The sequence below is a fragment of the Medicago sativa genome, chromosome 5, assembly GCF_051527215.1.
Source record: "Medicago sativa cultivar Bolivia chromosome 5, Bolivia_mono, whole genome shotgun sequence".
Lineage (NCBI taxonomy): Eukaryota > Viridiplantae > Streptophyta > Magnoliopsida > Fabales > Fabaceae > Medicago > Medicago sativa.
The window spans coordinates 17,272,940-17,295,857 of record NC_140753.1 but is presented as its reverse complement, the minus strand read 5'-3'; the positions used below and the strand labels follow the sequence as shown (position 1 = coordinate 17,295,857).

The following is a 22,918-nucleotide window of genomic DNA, read 5'->3' as shown; positions in this document are numbered from 1 at the left end:
ATGTGTGAAAAGTAAGGTTGTACCCACATAATTGCACTAAAATTTTCAATATTTTTGGAACAACTAGTTACAAACCCGTGCTTCGCACGGGGTTCAGCTACTTTTTTGACAAAATATTATATCGGAATGATAAATCGCGAAATGATAGATAATTATAAACCATAATACAATATTTAGAGTATTCATGCATTACGGGTTACAAAATGAAATATCCAAAATGGCTTGATCACGAAAACATATGAAAACATATTTAGTCAGCAGTAGAAACACTTTTCTATTAATAATTGATATCTATCTATAAACCAATGAAACCCTATTACCAAAGCTTTAACGTATACCAATGAAAACCCTATTACCTGATTTATATCATATTGTCTTCCAGCTTCAACGAAGGTCGCATAATCCAAATATTTGTGATGCATGGTCTAAAGTATGGGGTTCAGTAACGTATTTTGTAAAGAGATTGTTCTAAAGGAAAAATGAGTAAATTAAGGGAGATAGCCGCAATTTTTTTTAGAGATTTTTGTCGTTTATAAATATGAAAATCAAGCAAGCATATTTAGCAATTATGAGTAAGAAGATTTCTGCAGCTTGGAGAGATGTACAAATTACGGAACATTTCTATTCTTCGTAAATTTGAGAACGAAGGTCGCGTGCTTCGCAATTGTTATTTATCTTATGTTCATAATAGTAGGATGCCCAGATGATTTAGTAGACATTGAAATTTTTATGCAAGTGAGCACTCTTTTTTTAATGGATTCACTAATCAAAACTTTCAAGAATAAACCTATCATCCACAAAATATATACTACATAATGCAAAATAATAAAATAGAATTAACTTGAATCAATTAGCATTAAACCCTTATTTTCCACATATGCTGCAAAGTTGAGGGGGTTGCATATAAATAGGAATCATATCACTCAATATCAAATCCGATAATTGCAATGTATTTATAATCATAATTTCCATGGGCATGACAAATTATTATGCCACAATTGCCAAAAGAATATAAGCTGCCAAAAGGACAAACTCTATGAAGAGAAACAAATAAAGGTAGTGAGACATTCAGATTGCCAAAAGAAGTAACTTATGAAGAGAAAAAATACAAAGTGCTATCGGATCATAACGAACATGAGTCTAAGTTGTTGTTGTGTGAGGCGTTAAGATTTGCAAGTCTTAATACAATTGGAGTTAAAAATGAAAAAGTCATTTCCACTTCTCAATTCAATCAATCTACATCACAAAATACAGAGAGACAAATTTGGTTATGTCACAAAGATGTAGAACAAATATCTCAAAAAAATAGGAGAATAAAAATGAAAGAGAAAGAAGGTAAAAATACCTCAACAAAAATAGAAGAAAAAGAAGAGCAATTATAATGCACTGTGATGCACATGCACCAGCTTATTTGTGAATCGTAACACATAAAAATGAGTTAGGAGTGACTTATTAGAAGTTAATTTTCTAGATCTAGGACACAACATTAACAGTAAAAGAGTATGAGAGAAACATGTATATCTCAACATCATGAAAAGTGATTTAATGTATATTAGTCCTGGTCGAGAATGGATTTGTAATTGTTTAATTGATTCATTTCTATGGTTTGATTCTTCAATTTTGATTATACAATGTCACCAATTTTGATTAAATTATCATACACAAATTGTCAAATATGAACCAGTAAGGCTGCTATTAAGCTTGTCCCCCTAATTAATCTATAAACATATATAATAATATGATTTATTCACTCAAGATTACATATATATAGCTATATCTATATATATGTTCAAGGAAAAGAAGCCCTCTTTTTCATCAGTTTCTTCAAAGTCAATGACAAAGCCTTTGCCATCCTGCTTCAAATAGTCAGCCATTCTGGCTCTGGAATCTCAATCCTCGAGCTTTTAAGGATCTCTGAGGAAATTTTGTATTTGGAGTCCCTCTCATGCATGATATCTGGCCTCACTAATCCTGGACTCACCGCTTATGGTGACATCATAAGGGCTGGTGCACCTACTGGAAGCCTGTCCCCTGCATTTCCAATTTTCATATAAATATTCCAACATTAAACATTACATAACAAATTTTAGTAAAATGGCAAGTCATCGTATGAAATTGTTCCATCATACCTCGGTCAACCTGCCACGTACACGCTTATAAGACTGATAACTACACCTTTCAGCATCATGAGTAAAGCTTAATGTAAGAATCTCGGCATCATGAGCACCCTGAAACAATATGCAGGATACAAATGACCATGAACATATATGTATACACGTGGAACTGTGCACAAATTTCTACAACAAAAAATACACAAACTCACATTAAATTCTCCAATACCAAGAAATACCCAGTCTAGGCATTCTGAAAAAGAAAGATATCTAAGTTCTCCAGCAGGGCCAAGTCCTACCTCAATGTCTATCAGTAGCTCAGATTCTAAGAAATTTGCCATATTCTCTCTATAACTCTTCATATAGTCGCTATACATCTGCATCAAACACCAATTAAGGGAACTAAGGGAAAAAGTGAAATACAATTTTTTATATGTCATTGCTAAATACGTGACAAAGTTAGTGAAAGAAGTAATAATAAAAAGTGGTCGAAAAACAATTTTCAAGTTTTGCTTATGTTTAGGAGTCAAGTTATTCATTTAAACTTACAGACAGTGGAAATTAATTGTGATAGTAATAGAATATGCAAAGGTTAATGTATCTGAACTAAAACAAAAGAATACGGTCGTAACGAATATTTGCATAGGCAACGCGGAGTTTGAAGGACCGTAAAGCAGACCTATAGAGAAAGAGATATAATATGTTGTATGTTGTTTGTTCATGATTTGGTTTCTAAACCATAAGGAAGTTGCGAAAATCAAACTAAACGAACAATAAACCTTACATGAATTTAATATCTTTGGAGTCACGAACCATCTGGAGAAGAAGAGGAGGTTTTTCATTCTTACCATCAGATAAAAATAAATGCTTCCCTGTTTTACCAAGAAACCGCGAAAGACGAGATGCTGTTTTCTCCAAAGAGTGAAATCCACATAACAAAGGAACCTAAAGTATGTGAAATTCCAAAACCATGTCATGAAGCTTTCACCAACACAGATTAGTATGACATGCATATTTTTTTACACAATGATGTTGCAAAGTCCTATTTAATTACCCTCAATAACCATCACTTGTAGCAGAGTAATCAGCCAAAGTAAAGGAGACAGAAATTACATTATTTGCAGTAAAGTTTCATCAGACAACTCACACAAAATTTAATAAAAGAAAACATGATATACTACATGTCCAAAAGAATTAGCTGCTTATGCCCTCTACAACCAAGGTGCGGCGTTGCAGACGTAATAAAATTAATAGGCTCCAGTCCTGCAAGCTTGTTGGCTGGTAGCGAGCAATAAGTCCATTAGTTTGTCCTGATTTGCATTAGAAGTTAAATGCCTAAAGCAATGACCTAAAAGTGATACTAACTATATAAATTATACATGTGTTTCAAATATTAACCATGCTGACTACCTAAAAGGTGAATGCCATCTAGTATGTAACAAACAAAAATATGGTGGGAATGAACTTATCTTGTATATAATTAAGCCAAATTCTGAAATTCATATAGTTGAAGAACAGGTAGGAAACAAAGTAACAAATTCCTCCATACACAAATCATTGAAGATATTTTGCATTGGCTGCAACAATGCATTGCAATTGCTGCTGCATAAAATAAGTTATCACCAATCTGACCATGGGTAAGGAAAAAAATTGTGAGTCTTCACATACACTAAGGAACAACAAACCTAAATATAATCATCAGGAACTAAAAGAATGAAATGAATCAAAAATTAATTTTTATCCTATTCACTCATTATTATAACATAAACCAACATTATTTCTCAATAATTTGTGACTAAGATACATACATACTTATAACAGTCCATATGCAAGATAATATACATACCATTTATTCAATAAATACCTACTTCAACCATCAATGAAGTTCAAAATTCCAAACACAATTATATGTGTTCTATGCTTTACCTTGTCCTTGAGACCACCTTCAAGTGGCAAAAACCACCTCAATTCATTTGTAAAATAAAACAACTTTCAAATGGTGTAAAAGCATATTGGAGACTTACAAATCCTTAGACAGGACCATGCAAGATTCATAATTCAGATTTGCAAACACAACATTTACATAGCTTTTCTGCTTACTTTCAGATATGGCAAAGCTCCAATTACATTGTCATAGTCACTTCTGTTGACTTGAATCTGTGTACCACAATAAACAAAAGTTAGAGATGAGAAAATTAAGGGAAAAATGAGCAAATCTACCTAATCAAATAGAAGTTTCCTATTTACAAAACAACATATATTTCAGCCATAAAAAAAAAATATATTGAAATATGGAAGCTAAGTTGATGTATCATAGGATCATCTTCACCAACCTTCATGAACAAACACAATTATAAAAGTCAGAATTCCTACAAACAAATCTAAACACTCACAGCCAATCCAAACATACATCTTTAAAAAACATGGCAATTTTGGTCTTTGATAGCAATAAAATTGATTCGAATGAATCTAAACACACAAAAATGAAAGCTAATATTTGCAAAGAAATGTGCAAATTTTTTGAAAGGGCAAGCAGAGATAAAAACTTGGTAAGCTTTCAAGAAATCAGCAGCATTAAACATCTTTTGGCTCATATATAATATTTGTGTACTGGTACCAGCACCAACCATGCGCGCTTCAATCGCATTCGCAAAGTAATGAGCCATTCTCTGTGATGCATCACCTGAAGGACAAGAATGCTTCCTATTCTGCTTCAACAATTCATTAGCAGTCCTATTGTCATTAGCAGACACAGCTTGTGCACACAGAACCAAAAGGGTCCTCAAATCCACAACATCCCTCTTCCTCCCTTGTTTCTTCGAACGTGCCTTCCCTCCATCAAGTTCACCAACCTGTGTTCTACTCCCCACCACTGATCCATCCTTTTGTTCAGCACGCAACGACACATTTTCTTTTTGTAAGTTGCATGGCCAATGAATTCAAATTTCTGTACATACCAGATGCACCATGTAGAACCTGTAGCAAAAAACATTTTATGCTAAAGTTTCAATTCCACGACAAAAAGCTGAAAGTTGAAAATGAGCAGAAGCAAAAGTGTATTGCAATTTGCAAAACTTTCGTGATAACACCAGATCACACAATAAATTTCAAGATCTTTGCTCTTGCAATCGCTTCTAGATGGCCATAACCATTGCATTGAGAATTATTTCCCTGATTGCTGTGTTGGAATTGATATTGGGGAAAAGGTTTTAAGGCAAGCAACTGGTTACATGGTTGCACAACTCTAGAAATTTCAGAACTTGAATTGTGCTACCAATTGCTAGTTTTTCAAAAATACTTTAAAAACAATTCTCCATTAGAAAGATTAGGCAAAAACTAAACTTCTAAAAGCATTGAACCACTTATTTTACATTATAATCATACATATTAATATTATATGTAATATTTAAGCCATGAGGTGCATAAATATGCTTCTATCATATCCTTGCAAGTGATCCAAAGGTATGTGAGTGTAGCAAGAGAGTGAAGAAAGAGAACATACAAAATCCTTGAAACACAGATTATCAGCTCCAATAAAGCTTGTTCTCCCTGCCAAGATGAAAGTAACTGAAGTCAGATATCCAATTTCACAGAAAAACCTAACCTTTGAGAATGACCTCACGAACAATTGGCCTTACCACAAATTTACAATCACAGATAAACTGAGCATTTAAAATCTCTGGAAAATGAACTCTTACCCAATAGCATAGTCAGAAATCCAAACCACCTCTATCATAGGATCACTATCTACAACTACTTGTCAACAAAATTTAGTTTGTATAATCTGCCTACTCAAATCTTTTTCAGTTTACATTGAACTGTTATCAATAGTGCATTTCATAAACCCATTTTTATTTTCATCAAATCTAACAAACAACTGAACCTCAATAAGAACACCCAATTCAAAATTTAAGCTACAAAATTTTAATTTCATCAAATCTGACAAATGAAAGAGTACAATATGGCAGACAGATGCATATAAGGATCATTTAGCTTGTGAGAATTCTTTCAAATTTACTAATATATTAAATTCCTTTTCTTAAGGAGTGATAAAGAAGCAAGAAAAATATTTTAAGTGTAAGATACAATATGATGCTTTATTCTCTTATGCTGATTCAATACACCTATATATAAACAACTTCAACAAATAAAAGTTCATATTTATGTATCTTTCCATGATTGGTACTCATGAAGTTATATGTGCTGCTTATGAGCTTTGGCGTAAAAATAAGGAAGACAGGGAGGAATATCAAGGTTATAAGTTGTTTTATGCGTATTCGATATATCATTGTCACATTACCAGAATGCTCTTTTCTGTAAAAAAAATTCTTTGCATTGGGACTAATCTAAACCTGTTTCAGATGGATCGTTCTAGAGGTTTTGAAATTGAGACCAAGAAAAATGATGAGACCAGACAGACTATATTCTAAATAGACTCTAATGTCATAATTTAAATGCACATGCTTCAGTTGCTATCTTTCCAACATTACTGCTATCATACATCTCTGCTATCATAAATTCAAGAACATCATAAGAGAATAAAGCATCATATGTAGATTTAATAGTGTTCAATGCTGCAATCCAGATAAAAATCAAGTACTAAATCTCAAAATATCTAATATTATTGCCAAAAGTCAATATTTTTTAGCACATCAAATGACAGAGCAAACCTATTTTCTCTAGAATCTTGTGCTACCAACTGTAACCATCAAAAACACCAAGCTAAATGTATCAAACCAAATTATATCAAAATCCTCTCAAAGTTAAACATGAAATTGAGACATAATATACAAATCCTCAAGAAAAATGATGAGACCAAACAGACTATATTCTAAATAGATGTTAACAGGTAAATTATTCACCAAATAAGAACAATTCAATCATATCAACCACAAGAGTCTTCAATTACTCATATCAAACAGACTATAACTTTCATTTTCACCAATTGAAAACCCATAAAAGTATTTTCAAAATCCAGACACACATTTTCAGCAATAATTTTTTTTTACAATCCCTTCAACACCAAACAAAATTTCCAAAACATGCATACCAAAAAACTATAAATCATAATACTCAAAATGAACAGACCATACCATAATCAAACTAAACATATATTTTCCTATAAAACAAACACCAAATAAAAAAATCAACATACATGCATAAAAAAAAAAACCACCAAACATACCCAAAAACATGTCACAACACATGCAAAATACAAAAACAATCACTCAACATCATACAAACACAAAAAACCTCAGAAAATTGCCTTGTAAGTATGGTGGCTTAGTAATTACCATTAATACCTCTTCTATGGCCTTATCTTTCTTAGCTTCAATTGCCCTTACGACCTTGATTTCACCATGGCATGTAGCAAGTTCATTAACCTTTTCTGCAACAGATTAAAACTTGTTCATAATTATTTTTTATGGCATTTTAGATAGTAACATATGAGAGGATCCATATTGAACAGATTCATATATCACTGAGACTACAAATATGCCATCAATTTTTAAGTCATCAAGTAAACAATTCATGCATCACCAATTTTAGTCAATTTCACAAACACCTTATGTGCAATTTATACCAAGTGTGATTTCATCTCAAAAGAATCAATTTTTTCACAAGTTACTTGTATAGAAACATCACAAACAAAAACATAATCACACCAAAAACAGAATCAACAACCAAAAAAACCCAGAATCACCAAACCACAAAAGCAAAAACAAAAATAAAACAGAAAACACACAAAACTCATTCAATCTGAGACATGCATGGCATTAGATTCATGAAAAACCCTAAAATTCCCTTTTCCCCCAAATGAAAACCTAACCCTAAATTCATCAAATTTCAACATGCATGAGGGAAAGGAAAAGGGAAACTCACCTTAAAATCGAAGCTTGCCTTCTTCTCCAATTTCCCTTCTTCCTCCATCGGCTTCTTTTCCTTCTTCTCCTCTCCCTCCCTTCTCTCGTTCTGTTTTTTTCTTTTTTCTTCTCTGTCCCGTGTTCTGTTTTCCTTCTTGTTTTTTTTTCCTTTTCTTCATCAACAAAAAAAAAAACACATATATAGGTAGGCAGCTCCATTTACTAATTTACGAAAATGCCCTTCCTAAAATTCCCTTTTCCCCCAAATGAAAACCTAACCCTAAATTCATCAAATTTCAACATGCATGAGGGAAAGGAAAAGGGAAACTCACCTTAAAATCGAAGCTTGCCTTCTTCTCCAATTTCCCTTCTTCCTCCATCGGCTTCTTTTCCTTCTTCTCCTCTCCCTCCCTTCTCTCGTTCTGTTTTTTTTCTCTTTTCTTCTCTGTCCCGTGTTCTGTTTTCCTTCTTGTTTTTTTTTCCTTTTCTTCATCAACAAAAAAAAAACACATATATAGGTAGGCAGCTCCATTTACTAATTTACGAAAATGCCCTTATTAAGGGCAAAAGTGTAATTTCTACGGACTATTATTTTTATATTTAGTTTAGTAGATGTTTGGTGGTCTTGCTGCAACTGCAGTTCTTTTGCTTCTTCGGTTCTCTTAAGGCAAGACATAAGGATAAATTGGCCTCCAATCAATCTTGCATCATTCTATATGTTGAGGGTAATTGCTTGGCAGCCGAATCAGAGCTGAATTTGGTGGTTTGCTTCGTCATCCTTTCAGGACATGAATCTATGGTTTCTCGGAGCTACTTTCAAGATCTTTTGATATTCTTCATGTTGACCTTCATATGATACATCCGAGGCTTTTGTTGGTTAAACAACTGAATCACCTTGATAATGCTTCTCAAACACCAATGTTTGACAAACATGTGAGTTTGGTTCAAAGACATCAAAAACCATCTTCATTAAGATTGACATGTTCGCATCGTTTACACCCTTCGAGAAAGAAATAGTTGTGTAGCCTTCCTTGTTAAGTTAGATATTTCTTCTAATATTGATATCATAATTCAACTCTGCCCTTCAGTTGACATCTTAGACCTTCTTACCGCAATCTTTTATTGAAACTTGGTTCCCTAAAGCTTAGTCTTTCCTATTTTTTTTGTCTTGTTTTCTTTTGTCTTTAGCTTTTTAACAAACAAAAAAAAAAAAAACTCCTTTAAGACACACTGATCCGAGCAGCTTTCTGAGATATCGACTTCCTCCAACAATGAACTCATGAATGATACAATTTTAGATTCAAACTTGGTCTTAACGAACTGTGTTGGAGTTGCTCCAAGTTATCTCACATATCATTTGCCAAGTCTAATATGAAAGAGACTATTGTTAACAAAATTTGCAAAATGTCAATTAATTTCATCATTTTCTCAAATTTCACAACATAATTACAAAATTATGTGTTGTTTTGATACAAGAAAATACTCTGTTTATTCTCAAATATAAACAATAAAAACTTTAAAATTGTTGGTCTCAAATTTAAGCAAATTACAATTACCAATAGTATAATTGTGAATAGTTATTTTTGCCCTTGAATTCTTTTAATAAATATAAAATTGTTATTGAATGTGTAATGAGTAGCCACAATAGCCACTCATTGTAACTAAATTGTAAAATAGTCATTGATTGTAAATTTTGTTAGTCAAAATTGTTATTGACAAGAACAAATTGATAAAACACATTGATACAATACAAATCTTAAAAAAAAAAACATGATTATTAATTTTAGGTGCACATTTTATTTTATTTTTGCTTAAATAATCAGATGGAGTACAATCTATATATGTCTTTTAATGATTTTGATTTTTTTTTTACGGACTATTTCTATGATATTTTTAGGGGAGTCTTTTAATGATTTTGGTAAATAGATTGATGCTAATTATCATAGAAATGTCTATATATATGTCTTTTAATAATTTAATTTCTTATATTGGTTGACATTTTTTTTCAATTTAAGAAATTAAATTATTCACTGATAATAGATTGATGCTAATTATCTTCACCAGAAGAAAAAAAATTGATGCTAATTATAAAGGATTTGAGTCTCTTAAATATTTGATTAATGGTTTGATTACTGATTGTACTTACGAAAAGTTCAAATAAAAGGGAAAAGCACGCCTTATATCTGTTACACATTAATCAGGGATGAAAAGTTCGATCAATTCATTTTGGAAAATGCTAACTTGTGCCCTCAAGCACAAGTTATCGAAATGTATGTATTGCATTTAATTTTTAACTTTTTAATCAATTAAATGCACAAAATTTTAGAAAATCTCTCTTCTTTTGTGTTTCTTAACATGTGCCCCAGGGCACAAGTTAACGTTATCCTTTTTTTTTTTATGCCAAGTTCGATCTATTAATAATAGGCTAAAGTGCACTTTTCCCCCCTTAACTTTCAAAAACTTGCAATTTTGGCCCCATAACTATGAAAACTACAATTTTGGCCCCCTAAGTTTTAGCCCCATTGCAAATTTGGTCCTTTTGGTCAATTTTGACCGGTCAATGCCCATGTGGCATGCCACGCGGGTAATTATTAAATTAAAAAAATAAAAAAAGCCGCTTAATCATTTTTTAATTAAATAAATAAAAAATCTAATTAAAAATATTAAAAAAATCAGGAAAATTGAAAAATTAATAAAAAAATTGAAAAAAATTCTGAAAATATTAAAAAATTCTGGAAAAATGAAAAATTAATAAAAAAATAAAAAATTAATTTAAAATTGAAAAATTAATAAAAATTAAAAAATTGAAAAAATACGGAAAATATTTAAAAATTCTGGAAAAAAATACTGGAAAAATTTAAAAATTCAGGAAAAATTAATGAAAATAAAAAATGATTAAAAAATAAAATAATCTAATAAAATGAAAAATTCTGAAAAAAATAAAAAAAATTAAAAATTCTGAAAATATTTAAAAATTCTGGAAAAATGAAAAATTAATAAAAAAAATATTAAAAAATTTCTAAATTTTTGTTAGTATTTTTTCCAGGAATTTTTGTGTATTTATAAACCGGGAATTTTACAATGAAAATTTCGAAATATGCATATTACAATGAAAATTTTGAAATTTTTTAAAATATTTTCCAGAATTTTAATTTTTCATTTTATTAGATTATTTTATTTTTTTTAATCATTTTTTATTTTTATTAATTTTTCCAGAATTTTTAAATTTTTTCCGTATTTTTTCAATTTTTTATTTTTATTAATTTTTCAATTTTCCAGAATTTTTTTATATTTTTTTTCAATTTTTTATTAATTTTTCATTTTTCCAGAATTTTTTAATATTTTCAGAATTTGTTTTCAATTTTTTTATTATTTTTCATTTTTCCAGAATTTTTTAATATTTTTTCTAATTTTTTTAATATTTTTAATTAGATTTTTTATTTATTTAATTAAAAAATGATTAAGTGACTTTTTTTATTTTTTTTAATTTAATAATTACCCACGTGGCATGCTACATGGGCATTGACCGGTCAAAATTGACCAAAATGACCAAATTTGCAATGGGGCTAAAACTTAGGGGGCTAAAATTGTAGTTTTCATAGTTAGGGGGTCAAAATTGCAAGTTTTTGAAAGTTAAGGTGGAAAAGTGCACTTTAGCCTTAATAATATCATGGTAATTAAAATTATTAAATTATTCTCTAAACAAATTACATTTTCTTTCTTTGACAAATCTAAACAAATACATTTAAATTGTTAATCTTTGAAACCAAAATATCTTCTTTTTTTTTTGACAAAGAAACCAAAATATCTTTGAAACACGCAACCTACGTTTTACAAGGAAGAATATCCCGCTTCTCCTTCCACCGCCACCATATTCGTCCCCTCCGCCACCACGTCCCCCTCCCTCAACCTCAACAACGTAACCGTCTCAACCACCTCTCTTTTCATTCTCTCTCAATCCCTTCAATCTTGCATTACATTTTGAAATCCCTATTCATACAACTATATTTCATTCAATTTCTTTTGACCTAATTTCAGCGTTCCGAAAATGGTTTCTGGATTAATCAACGCAAACCCTGTCATATACGAAAAGAAACAACGTCAACAACGTTCTACTCAATCCCTTCCTGCTGATGAATACACCGTCGAACCAATCGATCAACAAGAGATTTTTGATATCCTTTTATCGAATTTAGCTGCTAAGAAAATAAATTAAATTTGTTTGATTTAGGGCTTTTTTTGGATTGAATTATTTGAGTTTATCTACGAACATAAACACTTGTGAGATTGTTTGACAGAAGTTATAACAATAGCTATGACATGTTCAAAGCTGTTTTCAGCTTATTTTCATAAGCTCTCCAAGATAGCTTATGAAAATAGCTTATAGCTTATAAGAAAACAATTCAAATTTATTTTATCTTTTGTTATAGAAATAGCTTATACATAAGCACTTATAGTTATAGAAGTTTTTGCTATAAGCTGCAAATTAAGTTGTTTATCTAGATAGAGTCTTAATACTGTTAATATTTCCTTAACAATTCTTAAATCATATAAGAGATATCAAGGATCCTGAGCATCCTTACTCTTTGGAAGAACTCAAGGTGATAACCGAGGAAGCGGTTGAAGTCGATGATCAAAAAAGTTATGTCAGGTACTTGTGATTTATTTATTCTTTCCAAGTATTTGGTTTATACTTGGTGTGGATTATGGAATGATTAATGTGTTTGTTTTATTGGATTATTTTTATTTAGGGTTACGTTTACTCCGACAGTGGAGCATTGCAGTATGGCAACAATTATAGGTCTTTGTTTACGGGTCAAGCTCTTGAGAAGTTTGCCTCCGCGGTACAAGGTAACATTTTTCTTAATTATTTTTCTGAGTTTTGTTTTGTGATGTAATTTAGTTTACTAATAGATGGACTATTTTGTTGCTTGGTAATATATAATGGATAGAAGTATTTGCACTTGTTTTACTTGTGAATTGCTAAGAGTAATTATAGAGAGATTAGTTTATAGTTGCAGAGTGATGAATTGATCATTTGCAATGATGATTTATAGCATAACATAAAATGTGGTAGGAAGAGAGTATGAATTGTAACTTTAATATTGCACGGTGCTTAACTGCTCTGGATATCTTATTCTTGCTCAATATTTTCCGAGTCCTTACAGAATAATCAATAATATGAAACGCATGGGATGTATATTTTGTGAGAGGCAGCACAACTTTTTTCATGTTGATTTAAATTTGTTGTTTTTGATCTTTACAATTCACTGAGAGAGAGAAATAAGGTGCTGTAGGAAATCCTCTTAAAACAGAAATAAAACTGCAACAAAATATCCCCTTAGAACAGAATATCTGTCTTTGATAAAGATAAAGATAGATCGACCTTCAAGCAACTCATGAGCTGAAACCCAAACCCTCGAAGCACGTGAGAAACCAAGCCTATCCCAAAATATTTAAGAAGGAAAAGAGCTATAAAATTTGAAACCCTGACTGATTGTAACTATGAAGTCATTTATATTTATATTTATATAATAGCAACATAAATAATTTTCCACTCTGCAATTCCAAAGAATGAGGTATCATTATCTGCTATAAAATTATGTTATATTGAAGCAATTGCATCAGCAATTCCAAAGAATGAGTTATCATTATCTGCTATAAAGGGTGGCCAAACTGCTCTGACCTTAGTACAGTCCCTGAAGCTAGGCAAAACAGTTTCTGTTGTTCCTAGCCCGCATAGCTGACAGAGATCATTGTTAGTCATACCTCTTTTTCATAACAACACTTGTCACTAGGATACCTCTGGGCTTTGGCCATCTTCCACAGAAACACAGTTTCATTCGTTCTGGTCTTTTCCACTTCCACACCCAACAAAAAACATTTGTGTTGCATGTATTTTGAACCTGCAAAATAGAATTAAAAGCGTTAGCTGTTGAAAAGGTACCATCTGAGGCTGCCTTTCGAGCAATGATGTCTTCAATGTCATCTGACATAAGAGGACGGCAAGCTCTGAAACATTCAATCATATGAGTGATTGAATGACAGTGAGGAGATAGCTGAGAAATCAACTTGAGGAAGTCCTATTCACAAGACACATTTACATAATCCTTAACAGCTGCATATGAATCAGTTAAAGAAGAAATTTGGCTTATAGCAGTAAGCTAGTTTCCCTACTGGAAGGATCCAAGGGTCACTCAAGAAATTAACACTTTCTCCATTACTCGCTCCCCAGATGATACTGGAGTTCACCTTCCCCCACCCTTTGTAAACTCCTTTCCAAAAGTTTGATCCTTGCTTTTCCACTTGGATTTTAGGGATGATGTCTTTCTCACTTTTGTATGTAGATGTCATCACTTTAACCCATAGGTCTTGTTTTCTGTTGCTCAGGTTCTGGCTTGCTTTCATTATGAAGGATAGGTTCATATTTCTTGCAGATCTCAAACCCAATCCGCCAGCTTTCTTAGGAGTACAAATGGATTCCTATGAAGCTAAATGGGAGTACAAATGGATTCCCATGAAGCTAAAAGAATAAGATTTTGGTTTGGAGTGTTACCTCAAACAAACTCTCTGTATTTCCTGTCTAAGTCATCACATAAGGCTCTTGAGAGGAAGGCTGTTTGCATAACATAAGATGGGAGGGATTGGAATATTTAATGATTTAAGAGGATATTGAAAGTGGCAAAAAAGAAATGAAGAGGCATGGACAGGCGCAAAGTAGATAGAGTTGTTATATAGGGAAAATGGTGTCTTGAGAAGGAGCTGGCTATGGAAGATGTCCAGTGGATGGCGAATGGTGAAAACAAAAGGGAATAAGAATAGGAAAGGTCAAGTGGTCGCACATGGGGTTTAGGCGGGCTAAAATAGGGTTAGCCGGGATTAGAAAGCAATTTAGGCAGACAAACTTATTAGACAAATTATTCTCTCTTAATTAATAACAGATGATAGCATATACTGTCAATCTATCATTGTCTCCATATTTTTTAAACACGGAATAAATTCCAATTAATTATAGATTGCATGAAATATTCAACTGACCTTTGAAACCCCTATGTTGTTAATATTTGGATTATGTTTGTCTTGATGATTTTTAAATTTTGGTTAGGTGGACATCAGAGTAGCACCTGGATCTCATGCAACTGAAGCTGCAGGTTTTTCTTCTTCATCCTTCTCTCTTTTCTCCCTATGTGTGTGTGTATACTGCACCCATGTGTTTTATGAGGATTTTGTTGTGTACCTAAGCATTCGGTAGTACTTTAAATATCTGATCTAAGAAGTCATACTGTTTTTTGTGATTGTCATTTCTTTCTTGAAGCAATGCATGCAGCACGCTGTTGATGTACCTTTTACAGAAAAATTGCCTTAGATTTAGATTATTTTAGGGTGAAAATTTTGATTTAGATGTGATACTTTGTTTTATTGGATGATTATTTGTTTTACACAAGATGCTCTGAAGGAGCAGAGCAATGAATTGCCACACGTTTCTTTAAATTCTTACTTATGAATCATTGATCATAAGTCACAACTGGACATGAACTTGTTATATTCATTTATCTTGTTCAAAAATATGTTTGCAGTTAACAAACAACTAAATGATAAAGAGCGTGTAGCTGCTGCACTTGAAAATCCAAACCTCGTGGATATGGTTGATGAATGCCTTGCGCCATCTTTTGATTGAAGGAACTTCTTTTCTCCCAATTCTACGAGTTTGTGGATGCTTTTGTACCTTATGCCAGTTCAACTTTATTTGTATGATATTTTTGTTTTAGATTGCTGAGGACATATTTGTCATGCAATTTGTGCCTACTACATGTAATTGTAGTTCAATATGATTATAGAATACGCAGTTGAAAAGCGTGATAGCTGAGTAGTATCAAGGTTATTTAATTATTAGCTCTAGTGAAGAAAAGGGAAATTCTTTTTACAAGTTGTCAGCATATGTTTCATAGTTATGGTATAGAGTATCTGTTGAACTTATACTCAGTCTGTGTCCACATTCCTATGATTACTCTCTATTTTCTCATAAATAGAGATTGAAGTTTATTTAAATAATAAAATACACTCATTTTGCAAAGGTTATATACACCCACTACAACTTCTCTCTATATATAGTAATATTTTTTATATACCTTGTTTTGAATGTTCTATCTTATCATGTCGGCGATCCTCACTACAACTGGCAATTGTCGAATACTAACCCACTCTTTTTCGTCCCCATGAAGGGAAATATCAGAAATGTACAAAATGTACGTACACTATGATCGGTACCAACCATAGATGATGTTCTTCACTAAAAAAATATAAAGAGCACATTCGAAGGCTTCGAGATGGTTATGGATTTTGAGATATTTACGAACATTTTAAGTAGAGATCAGCGCCTACAAACATGGTATTGTAAGTTCGGTCCATCATAATAAATCAACCAATTCGAGATTGGTTCATATGTATTGCCTTTTTAAGTTGAAAATTATCTGATCTTTTTTTTTTAAGTTAATGTAGCCTTCTATCTACTTTTTAAAAACAGTGAACGGTTGTTGATACACATTGCAGACAGAGCAAGCATTTGAATGTTGTGACACACCAAGAAAGTGTTTACTGTAAAGCAAATGGCCAACAATGTTAATCTAGTAAAACCGTACACAATTAATAAAGGGTCAATGGTCCAGCAATTTATTGGAACAAGTTGTGTATCTATTAAATGGAGAGTGTCCCAACTCCAGGAGAGCACCCTTGACAATTAAGGAGTAGTGGAGAAACACAATATCCGAGTTGCTCTCAATAACAACATTACGATACCTCATAGTTCCCAACTCTATTTGTGAACTAAAAGATGCCATAGAATTTAGACAATTAGAAAACTAAACAATTTACCTTTTGAAAACAAAAGTCTTTTAATCCTTAAAAACTGTTCTAATAGAAGACCAGTACTTACATGTAGAAACTGTATAATCTCCCAATAACACAAAATATTGGATTTGGTTTTCACGTGCATCACTCTTGAGAACCACAATTGTAGACTGTTTAAACCATTGGAGAAGAACAATTTTACAAAATGGATTCCCGCATATAAACGTTGAAACTGATTCAGCCTTATTTATTTATTTATATATTGTTTAAACTTTAAAGTATTTAACATATTAAGATATACGATTAGTATCATAAATTTATAAAAATAATGTGTAGTTTTTTAATATACCTTTAACTATCTCTCTTGTTAATTGAGTTGATAAAGAGACAGTAAAGAATAAAAAATATATTAATTAATATTATTAGAGCACAATAGAAAAAATATTTAATGTTTCATTCATATTGCAAAATGGCAATTAAAATAGAACAAAAATATTTTGTTAAAACAACGTATAAAATGAGACGGATGGAGTATTATTTTTTATAATATCAATGTCTACAATCTATTTTTTGAAACATAAAAAATTTGGAACCCAGACTCCCATTAATGGATTTCATGATGTCACAAGGAACATAGTTTCACTAGCTTAACCAAGTCTATGCAACAAAGCCAAACACTTGCAAAACAAGATCCCAAAATAATAGATAATAGCAAGTGACACCAACTTGATCTTTGGATATCTTGTCCGACAAGACACTCAGCAAGTCAAATAGGCACGACAAGATCTCCCGAGGATGTCATTTGAAATTCGTCAAGATTCAACAGATTAACATAAAAAATAAAAAATAAAAAAACAATTATACAGAAAACTTAATTCCTTCATCATCTGTTGAAGTTCCTTTGAAGACCACAAGCTTCCCCTTCTGTTCTAATATTTTCAATGCACGATTCAAAATAGTTCTGTCTATCCCATGAAGTTCTGCAGTATATGAAAAGCAATGAGAGCCAATGTCAAAACAATTGCATGGTCCAGCATGCAGAAACTAAAAATATATGTGAGCATAATAAAAACGCCCCGAAGTAATAGGATAACTGATAAATTTTCAAATGCAAGTATGTGAAGTAGGTCAAAGGCTATCTGACAATAAGCGACAACACTCAACGACAACGTGAAGTTAATGTAAGCCACTTCTTGTTTCACGCTGAGGGATGGGGTCCAAAAGCCAGTTTACTTGGCACCATATGCTGTTCATAACATGTTATGAAATTACACAACCTAAGTTATGCTGCTACTTAGAAACACAATGGCTATTGAATTCAGTGCATCATGATGCAAGTCTAAAGTTACAAAGGAAACATGACAGACACCAATAAAACATGTGCAATATTTTGGAATCGATTCCGCTTTATCTATATAACTGGGGACACACTTCATATTATATTTTACAATTTCTTACTTTAGTAATTGAATTTTCGTATCAATTTAGATTGAAATAACACAGAATTAGATCAACAGTATTATATCATGTTTACAATGACTAGTTTTAACTTTTCAAATATCGAATCACTCTATATTTAATTTTTCTTTGCTTTCATATTAATAATTCTATACTAGCTTTTTTGTGATTAATACAGTCGTGCCGTGTCTGATAACTTTCAAAGTCTGTTACATCATATCCCTAAGTCTATGTGGTACTAGATTTTGCGTGTGCCTGCGCGCGCAAGCGTATAGAACTACGGTCTCAACTTCACTTAAAAGTTAGTAAAAAATAAAAATTGAAGCCACACCTTATTTGATCTACTTCCTCTCTTTCCATTAGAAAATGAGGAAATGATTAGTACTATTTTAAAGTAATCGTGAAGAATCAGATCATACACCAACTTACTTTTGAGTAACTACTTAAAAGTTACACAATTTACACTTTTTTTTATTTCAATTCATTTTATATTTAAAATTTAAAATATAAAACAATCACTCCTCCACCATAAGTAAAAATGTTCTCGAAATAAGCACACCAAGGGTGCCACTGCTAGTAGGTTACTGGCCTATAATTCTAATGGCATATCTTTTGCTGACATGAGATTGTCATGGTTGTGGTCCATTTTATCTTAAGCTTATTCCCACCACCTATAATGGTTAATTTCATTGTTGTAGTGTATGGTTCTTAGATTACGTACTACTAGTCTATAAATAAAAGTATATGAGATCTTCACCTTACATGGCACCTGGTGAATAAATACATTCAAAAATACTTAACTGATGAAATAATATACTATAGGTGTGGCTTGTTCAAAAAAAAAAAAAATATACACTATAGGTGTGAATATAAGACCAACATTCTCTCTGACCTTTCAAATATCAAGCAGCTCAAAGGTTCTATCATTTTTTTTACCCATTTCTTTTTCTGTTTTGAGAAGGTTTTAGTTTTTTTAGTACAGGACCCAAACTTGATGTGGCAAAGGTCACATTATGTTAAAGACAACCGAGCTCTAACATCATGCCAAAGGACCGCTTGAACTAAATGTTTAAGCAATTATTAAATGTGCAATGATGATTTTAACTACTTTAAATTGAATGACTTTCACTCTTAAGAATGAAATCATTTAGGATATATGGCAGAAAAGTTATGTTAATTGTAAAGTTCAAGCCTAGCATTTTCACTGGCTTGTGTTTCGGTATTGGCTTGTGTTTCGGTATTAAATGAGATTAGCCTTGTTAGATATTTTAGCATTGAGCTTATATTTTACCCATTTGGAGGGTTAAGCATTTACATAATACTATAAACAAGAAAAGTGCCATGTCATTGTACCAACTCAAGTATTTCATTAGCAGTAAAATTTGTTTACAGTTTTTAAATTTTAAATGTTTGTTTTGTGATAGAGTGTAGCTCACCTATTCCAAAAAAAGTATCAACATCAAGAACTAAATACCATCATGAACAATATATATTTGCCAAACTTGACCTATCTCAAAATATAGTATTAAATACAACGTACGGGTATCATTCAGCACATTACCTGTTCCTTGAGATTCAGTCCCAAAGCGTATTTCCTCTATCGTCACAACACCATCTTCCAGGCCATTATCTTTTGCCTATCGGTATTACAGTAAATTCAATCACAAGGCACTAAATAACTATCTTCAATGAGTGATTATCAAACTAGATATTTAAACTTACAAACTGTAGTAAAATGTCGGCCCAATCTTGAATCCGATGCCAGAGAATAAGACATTTTCTATGACCTTTATCCATCCATTCTGCTCGTCCTGTCAAACAGAATAACAAACTTGAGACATTTTCCCTCAACCCAATTACAAGTACTGCAAATCTAAATAAAAATCATGAAGCATACCCTCAGAAACTAAGGCTGAAAGGAACGCTTCTCTAGCTTCATTAGTAAGAGATCCTGCACTATCGAAAATCTAAAAACAATCATTCAACAAAAAAGTGGAAAATAAACAAAACACAAAATCAAACAAAGCCTGTTTCTATAAACAGCTTAATTAAGCGCTTATAGTATAAGCATTTACCATATAAGTGTTTATGTATAAGCTATTATTACAGCAAAAGAAAAAAATAATGTCAAAACAATTTTATATAAGCTATAAGCTATTTCTCGTAAGCTATCCTGGCAAAATTTATGAAAACGATCAGAAACAGTTTATGGACATATCGTAAGTTGTTTCAACAAACTTCCTAAATAGTCTCACAAGTGCTTATCCCCGTAGATAAGAGGTATGTTTGAATTGGCTTATTTGAGCTTATCCACTAGTATAAGTTGTGAGAACTTATAAAAACAGCTCATGTGTTCATAAGCTGTTTTTAGCTTATACGAAAACAATTTTCATACTTTCTCCGAGATAGATAGCTTATGAAAACAACTTTTAAGCTTATACGGAAACAATTTAACATTATTTTATCTTTTGCTAATAGCTTATACATAAGCACTTATCATGATCTGCAAATAATTCATTTATCCAAACAGTGTCTAACTCAAATGTGTGAATCCAAACAGGCAAAGTATTTACAAACAGAAATCATAAAGAAAGCATGAAATTGAATCGAAACTTACTTTCAATTACAGTGTTTGTAAATAGAGGAAACTCTTCTCCAAGACCAATCACAAAAACTTTCTGTGTCTTACAGTAATCTAAAATAAGCTCTTTCCATAATTGTATCTGCTTTTCTCTAGTTTCCCTTACTGGCTGCAGCCTGAAAAGAAGAAACCAATGTCACAATCCAAACCAATCACTTTCTCACTATCAACAAATCATAATCACAAGCATTATGCAAAAAAATGAAATTTTTAATTTAAATATGAAATAAAGTTACTTGGTTGATTTGAATATGCACAAAAAAGGAATTAACCAACAAAGTTGATATTTTGTTTTGGTAAATTTGAAAAGTAAAAAAATGAAATAGAAGGAAAAAAGGGGGGAATTACGTGAAGTAAGGTGGGTAATTGAAGAAATGAGGTAGTTTGAATTCTCCCAATTTCTGCATCTTTCAGTTGCAGGCACGTGATTCACTCGAATGGAATTGTGTTGCGAACCCTAGAAAGAACGATGCTGGTGGAGGAAGAACAAGACGACACTGTTTCGCACTTGCGTTGGTTGAGCTGTTTTGTTATATTCAAAAAAGTCTTTTCTCAAAAAAGCAAATAATATAAAGGTAGGTAAATTATTCATCACTTATTTAGCTTAAGATGGATTTTTAACCATTTGATAAAAAAAAATATGTGAGTAATTAATTGTTTATCAGAATTATTAATTTAGGATAATTTTTGAAAGCTCATATCGACCGACTAATCCAAAAGATCAATCAACTATTAGTCTAAGGTCCACCTGAAGGAAAAGCAGCAAAACCATATGGATCGATCCTACATAAAGAATGTTGGAAACTAGATAATTCGAATTTAAGATTTAGAGTGGAGCACACTGCAGAATTTCAAACTTACAATTTTAAGGACAAGGCTCACCCTATAGTTGAACTTCACTCTAATAATATACTTAAAAATAAATTTATATCTATAATTCACTTTTTTATGATATGAGATTTCAAAACTCCTTTTATTTAATTTAATTTCTATTATGAGATAAATTTAGAGTGGGATGATGATGTCTCACTCAAGATAGAGAAGACATCAAGGCTAAAAATTACATTTACAAATATATTTATATTCCTTCAAAAACACTTATTTAAGAAAATTTTACGGTGAAGTGTATGAAATAATATTTCAATTGGTTTTCAAATTAAATTTGCACTTATAAATAAAATATATAATTAATATTGTACCAACAGACAAACATATTTTTTTTTTTACAAACAAACAAACATTTATTTTCGGTCACAAAATTAACTTATTTCATTCCATATAAAATGTTGCGTTGATTTAGCCTAATACTACCAGAAGTACCTATAAAAAAAATGGTGGTGGAATAATGGAATAAAATAAAAAAAAAACATAGGGAGTAGCATATAAGTGTAACGGCCATGCAAGGTTATGACTTATGAGCGACATAGTTAGCTTGCGTCCGAATAAAACTTACACCAAAGTTTGAATATCGATTAAGACATGCTCTACAATGATTGAAAATAAGACCAAATTCAGTTTGATAAGTTGGATTTGGACAAAATGCCGTCAATCACCGGTTTACAATCTAGTTAAATCGACGCCTTGTCAAAGTCCAACTCTCCAATCCACTTGATCGCCTCAGCAAGCCCCCACACTGCAACCTCGGGCTAAAGGGACACCATCAAACACAACTGTTTTGCAGCAACAAACTGACCATGATCGTTACAGATGCACATGCCAATTCCAAATATGTTCTGGTTGGTAACCACTGCAGCGTCCACATTGCATTTCAACTCACCGACATTTGGTTTGCTTCATCGGGGAACTTCCTCCTGCCTAGACTCACCACGGTTCCCTGTTGTGGACTCGCAGACCTGTTGCCGATTATGCAGGAAATCTCGCACCAGCATGAAAGACATATCCGGCCTTTGCTCCACATCCTCCCAAATCTTCTCATTCATTCTTTTCTACAAGAACCAAAGTATAGTTACAAAATCAAGCTTATGTATGCTCAGAAT

The 22,918-nt window shown here is 31.9% G+C and overlaps 3 protein-coding genes across 34 annotated transcripts; 1 reads left to right on the top strand and 2 right to left on the bottom strand.

The window, feature by feature from the left end:
* Positions 1-1,573: 1,573 nt before the first annotated feature.
* On the bottom strand, positions 1,574-8,431 carry LOC146920629 (beta-amylase 6-like). Of its 31 annotated transcripts, none has more exons than XR_015011842.1 (11): positions 8,308-8,431; positions 7,995-8,148; positions 7,406-7,500; positions 5,614-5,660; positions 4,729-5,087; positions 4,212-4,268; positions 2,896-3,056; positions 2,735-2,790; positions 2,324-2,488; positions 2,130-2,228; positions 1,574-2,031 (listed from the first exon to the last, which is right to left on the bottom strand). XR_015011842.1 is itself a non-coding variant. In XM_085714058.1 (11 exons), exons 8-11 carry the CDS (start codon positions 3,122-3,124, stop codon positions 1,944-1,946), a joined length of 735 nt encoding a protein of 244 aa, XP_085570184.1. In that variant the 5' UTR covers positions 3,125-3,738; positions 3,958-4,054; positions 4,136-4,268; positions 4,739-5,087; positions 5,614-5,660; positions 7,406-7,500; positions 7,995-8,148; positions 8,308-8,425; the 3' UTR covers positions 1,574-1,943. The 31 variants fall into 31 exon arrangements, 26 of the variants coding, with proteins under 26 accessions (XP_085570184.1, XP_085570189.1, XP_085570196.1 ...); XR_015011843.1 differs by having other exon boundaries at positions 2,411-2,488; XM_085714058.1 differs by adding an exon at positions 3,958-4,054 and having other exon boundaries at positions 1,574-2,024; positions 2,735-3,738; positions 4,136-4,268; positions 4,739-5,087; positions 8,308-8,425.
* A 3,321-nt stretch (positions 8,432-11,752) lies between these two features.
* AE7 (MIP18 family protein (DUF59)) lies at positions 11,753-15,958 on the top strand. Of its 2 annotated transcripts, XM_085714055.1 has the most exons (6): positions 11,753-11,894; positions 12,014-12,152; positions 12,523-12,626; positions 12,727-12,826; positions 15,081-15,126; positions 15,553-15,958. In XM_085714055.1, the coding sequence occupies exons 2-6, from the start codon at positions 12,024-12,026 to the stop codon at positions 15,651-15,653; spliced, it is 480 nt and encodes a 159-aa protein (XP_085570181.1). In that variant the 5' UTR covers positions 11,753-11,894; positions 12,014-12,023; the 3' UTR covers positions 15,654-15,958. The 2 variants fall into 2 exon arrangements, with proteins under 2 accessions (XP_085570181.1, XP_085570180.1); XM_085714054.1 differs by having other exon boundaries at positions 11,777-12,152.
* A 1,382-nt stretch (positions 15,959-17,340) lies between these two features.
* VPS25 (E2F/DP family winged-helix DNA-binding domain-containing protein) lies at positions 17,341-21,572 on the bottom strand. Its single transcript, XM_085714053.1, has 6 exons — positions 21,270-21,572; positions 20,898-21,037; positions 20,178-20,231; positions 20,003-20,091; positions 19,842-19,917; positions 17,341-17,802 (listed from the first exon to the last, which is right to left on the bottom strand). The coding sequence occupies exons 1-6, from the start codon at positions 21,326-21,328 to the stop codon at positions 17,681-17,683; spliced, it is 540 nt and encodes a 179-aa protein (XP_085570179.1). The 5' UTR covers positions 21,329-21,572; the 3' UTR covers positions 17,341-17,680.
* Between the last annotated feature and the right edge of the window lie 1,346 nt (positions 21,573-22,918).

Coding starts and splice junctions, on each gene's coding strand:
- AE7 (XM_085714055.1), top strand. CDS start 12,024: ATGGTTTCTGGATTAATCAACGCAAACCCTGTCATATACGAAAAGAAA. Junction 12,153..12,522: donor ATCAACAAGAGATTTTTGAT/ATCCTTTTATCG, acceptor CAATTCTTAAAT/CATATAAGAGATATCAAGGA. Junction 15,127..15,552: donor TCATGCAACTGAAGCTGCAG/GTTTTTCTTCTT, acceptor ATATGTTTGCAG/TTAACAAACAACTAAATGAT.
- VPS25 (XM_085714053.1), bottom strand. CDS start 21,328: ATGCAGAAATTGGGAGAATTCAAACTACCTCATTTCTTCAATTACCCA. Junction 19,918..20,002: donor CCGACATTTTACTACAGTTT/GTAAGTTTAAAT, acceptor TAATACCGATAG/GCAAAAGATAATGGCCTGGA. Junction 17,803..19,841: donor GACTGAATCTCAAGGAACAG/GTAATGTGCTGA, acceptor CATATACTGCAG/AACTTCATGGGATAGACAGA.
- LOC146920629 (XM_085714063.1), bottom strand. CDS start 3,124: ATGCATGTCATACTAATCTGTGTTGGTGAAAGCTTCATGACATGGTTT. Junction 2,489..2,734: donor TGCAAATATTCGTTACGACC/GTATTCTTTTGT, acceptor TGTTTGATGCAG/ATGTATAGCGACTATATGAA. Junction 2,229..2,323: donor TTGGTATTGGAGAATTTAAT/GTGAGTTTGTGT, acceptor ATATTGTTTCAG/GGTGCTCATGATGCCGAGAT.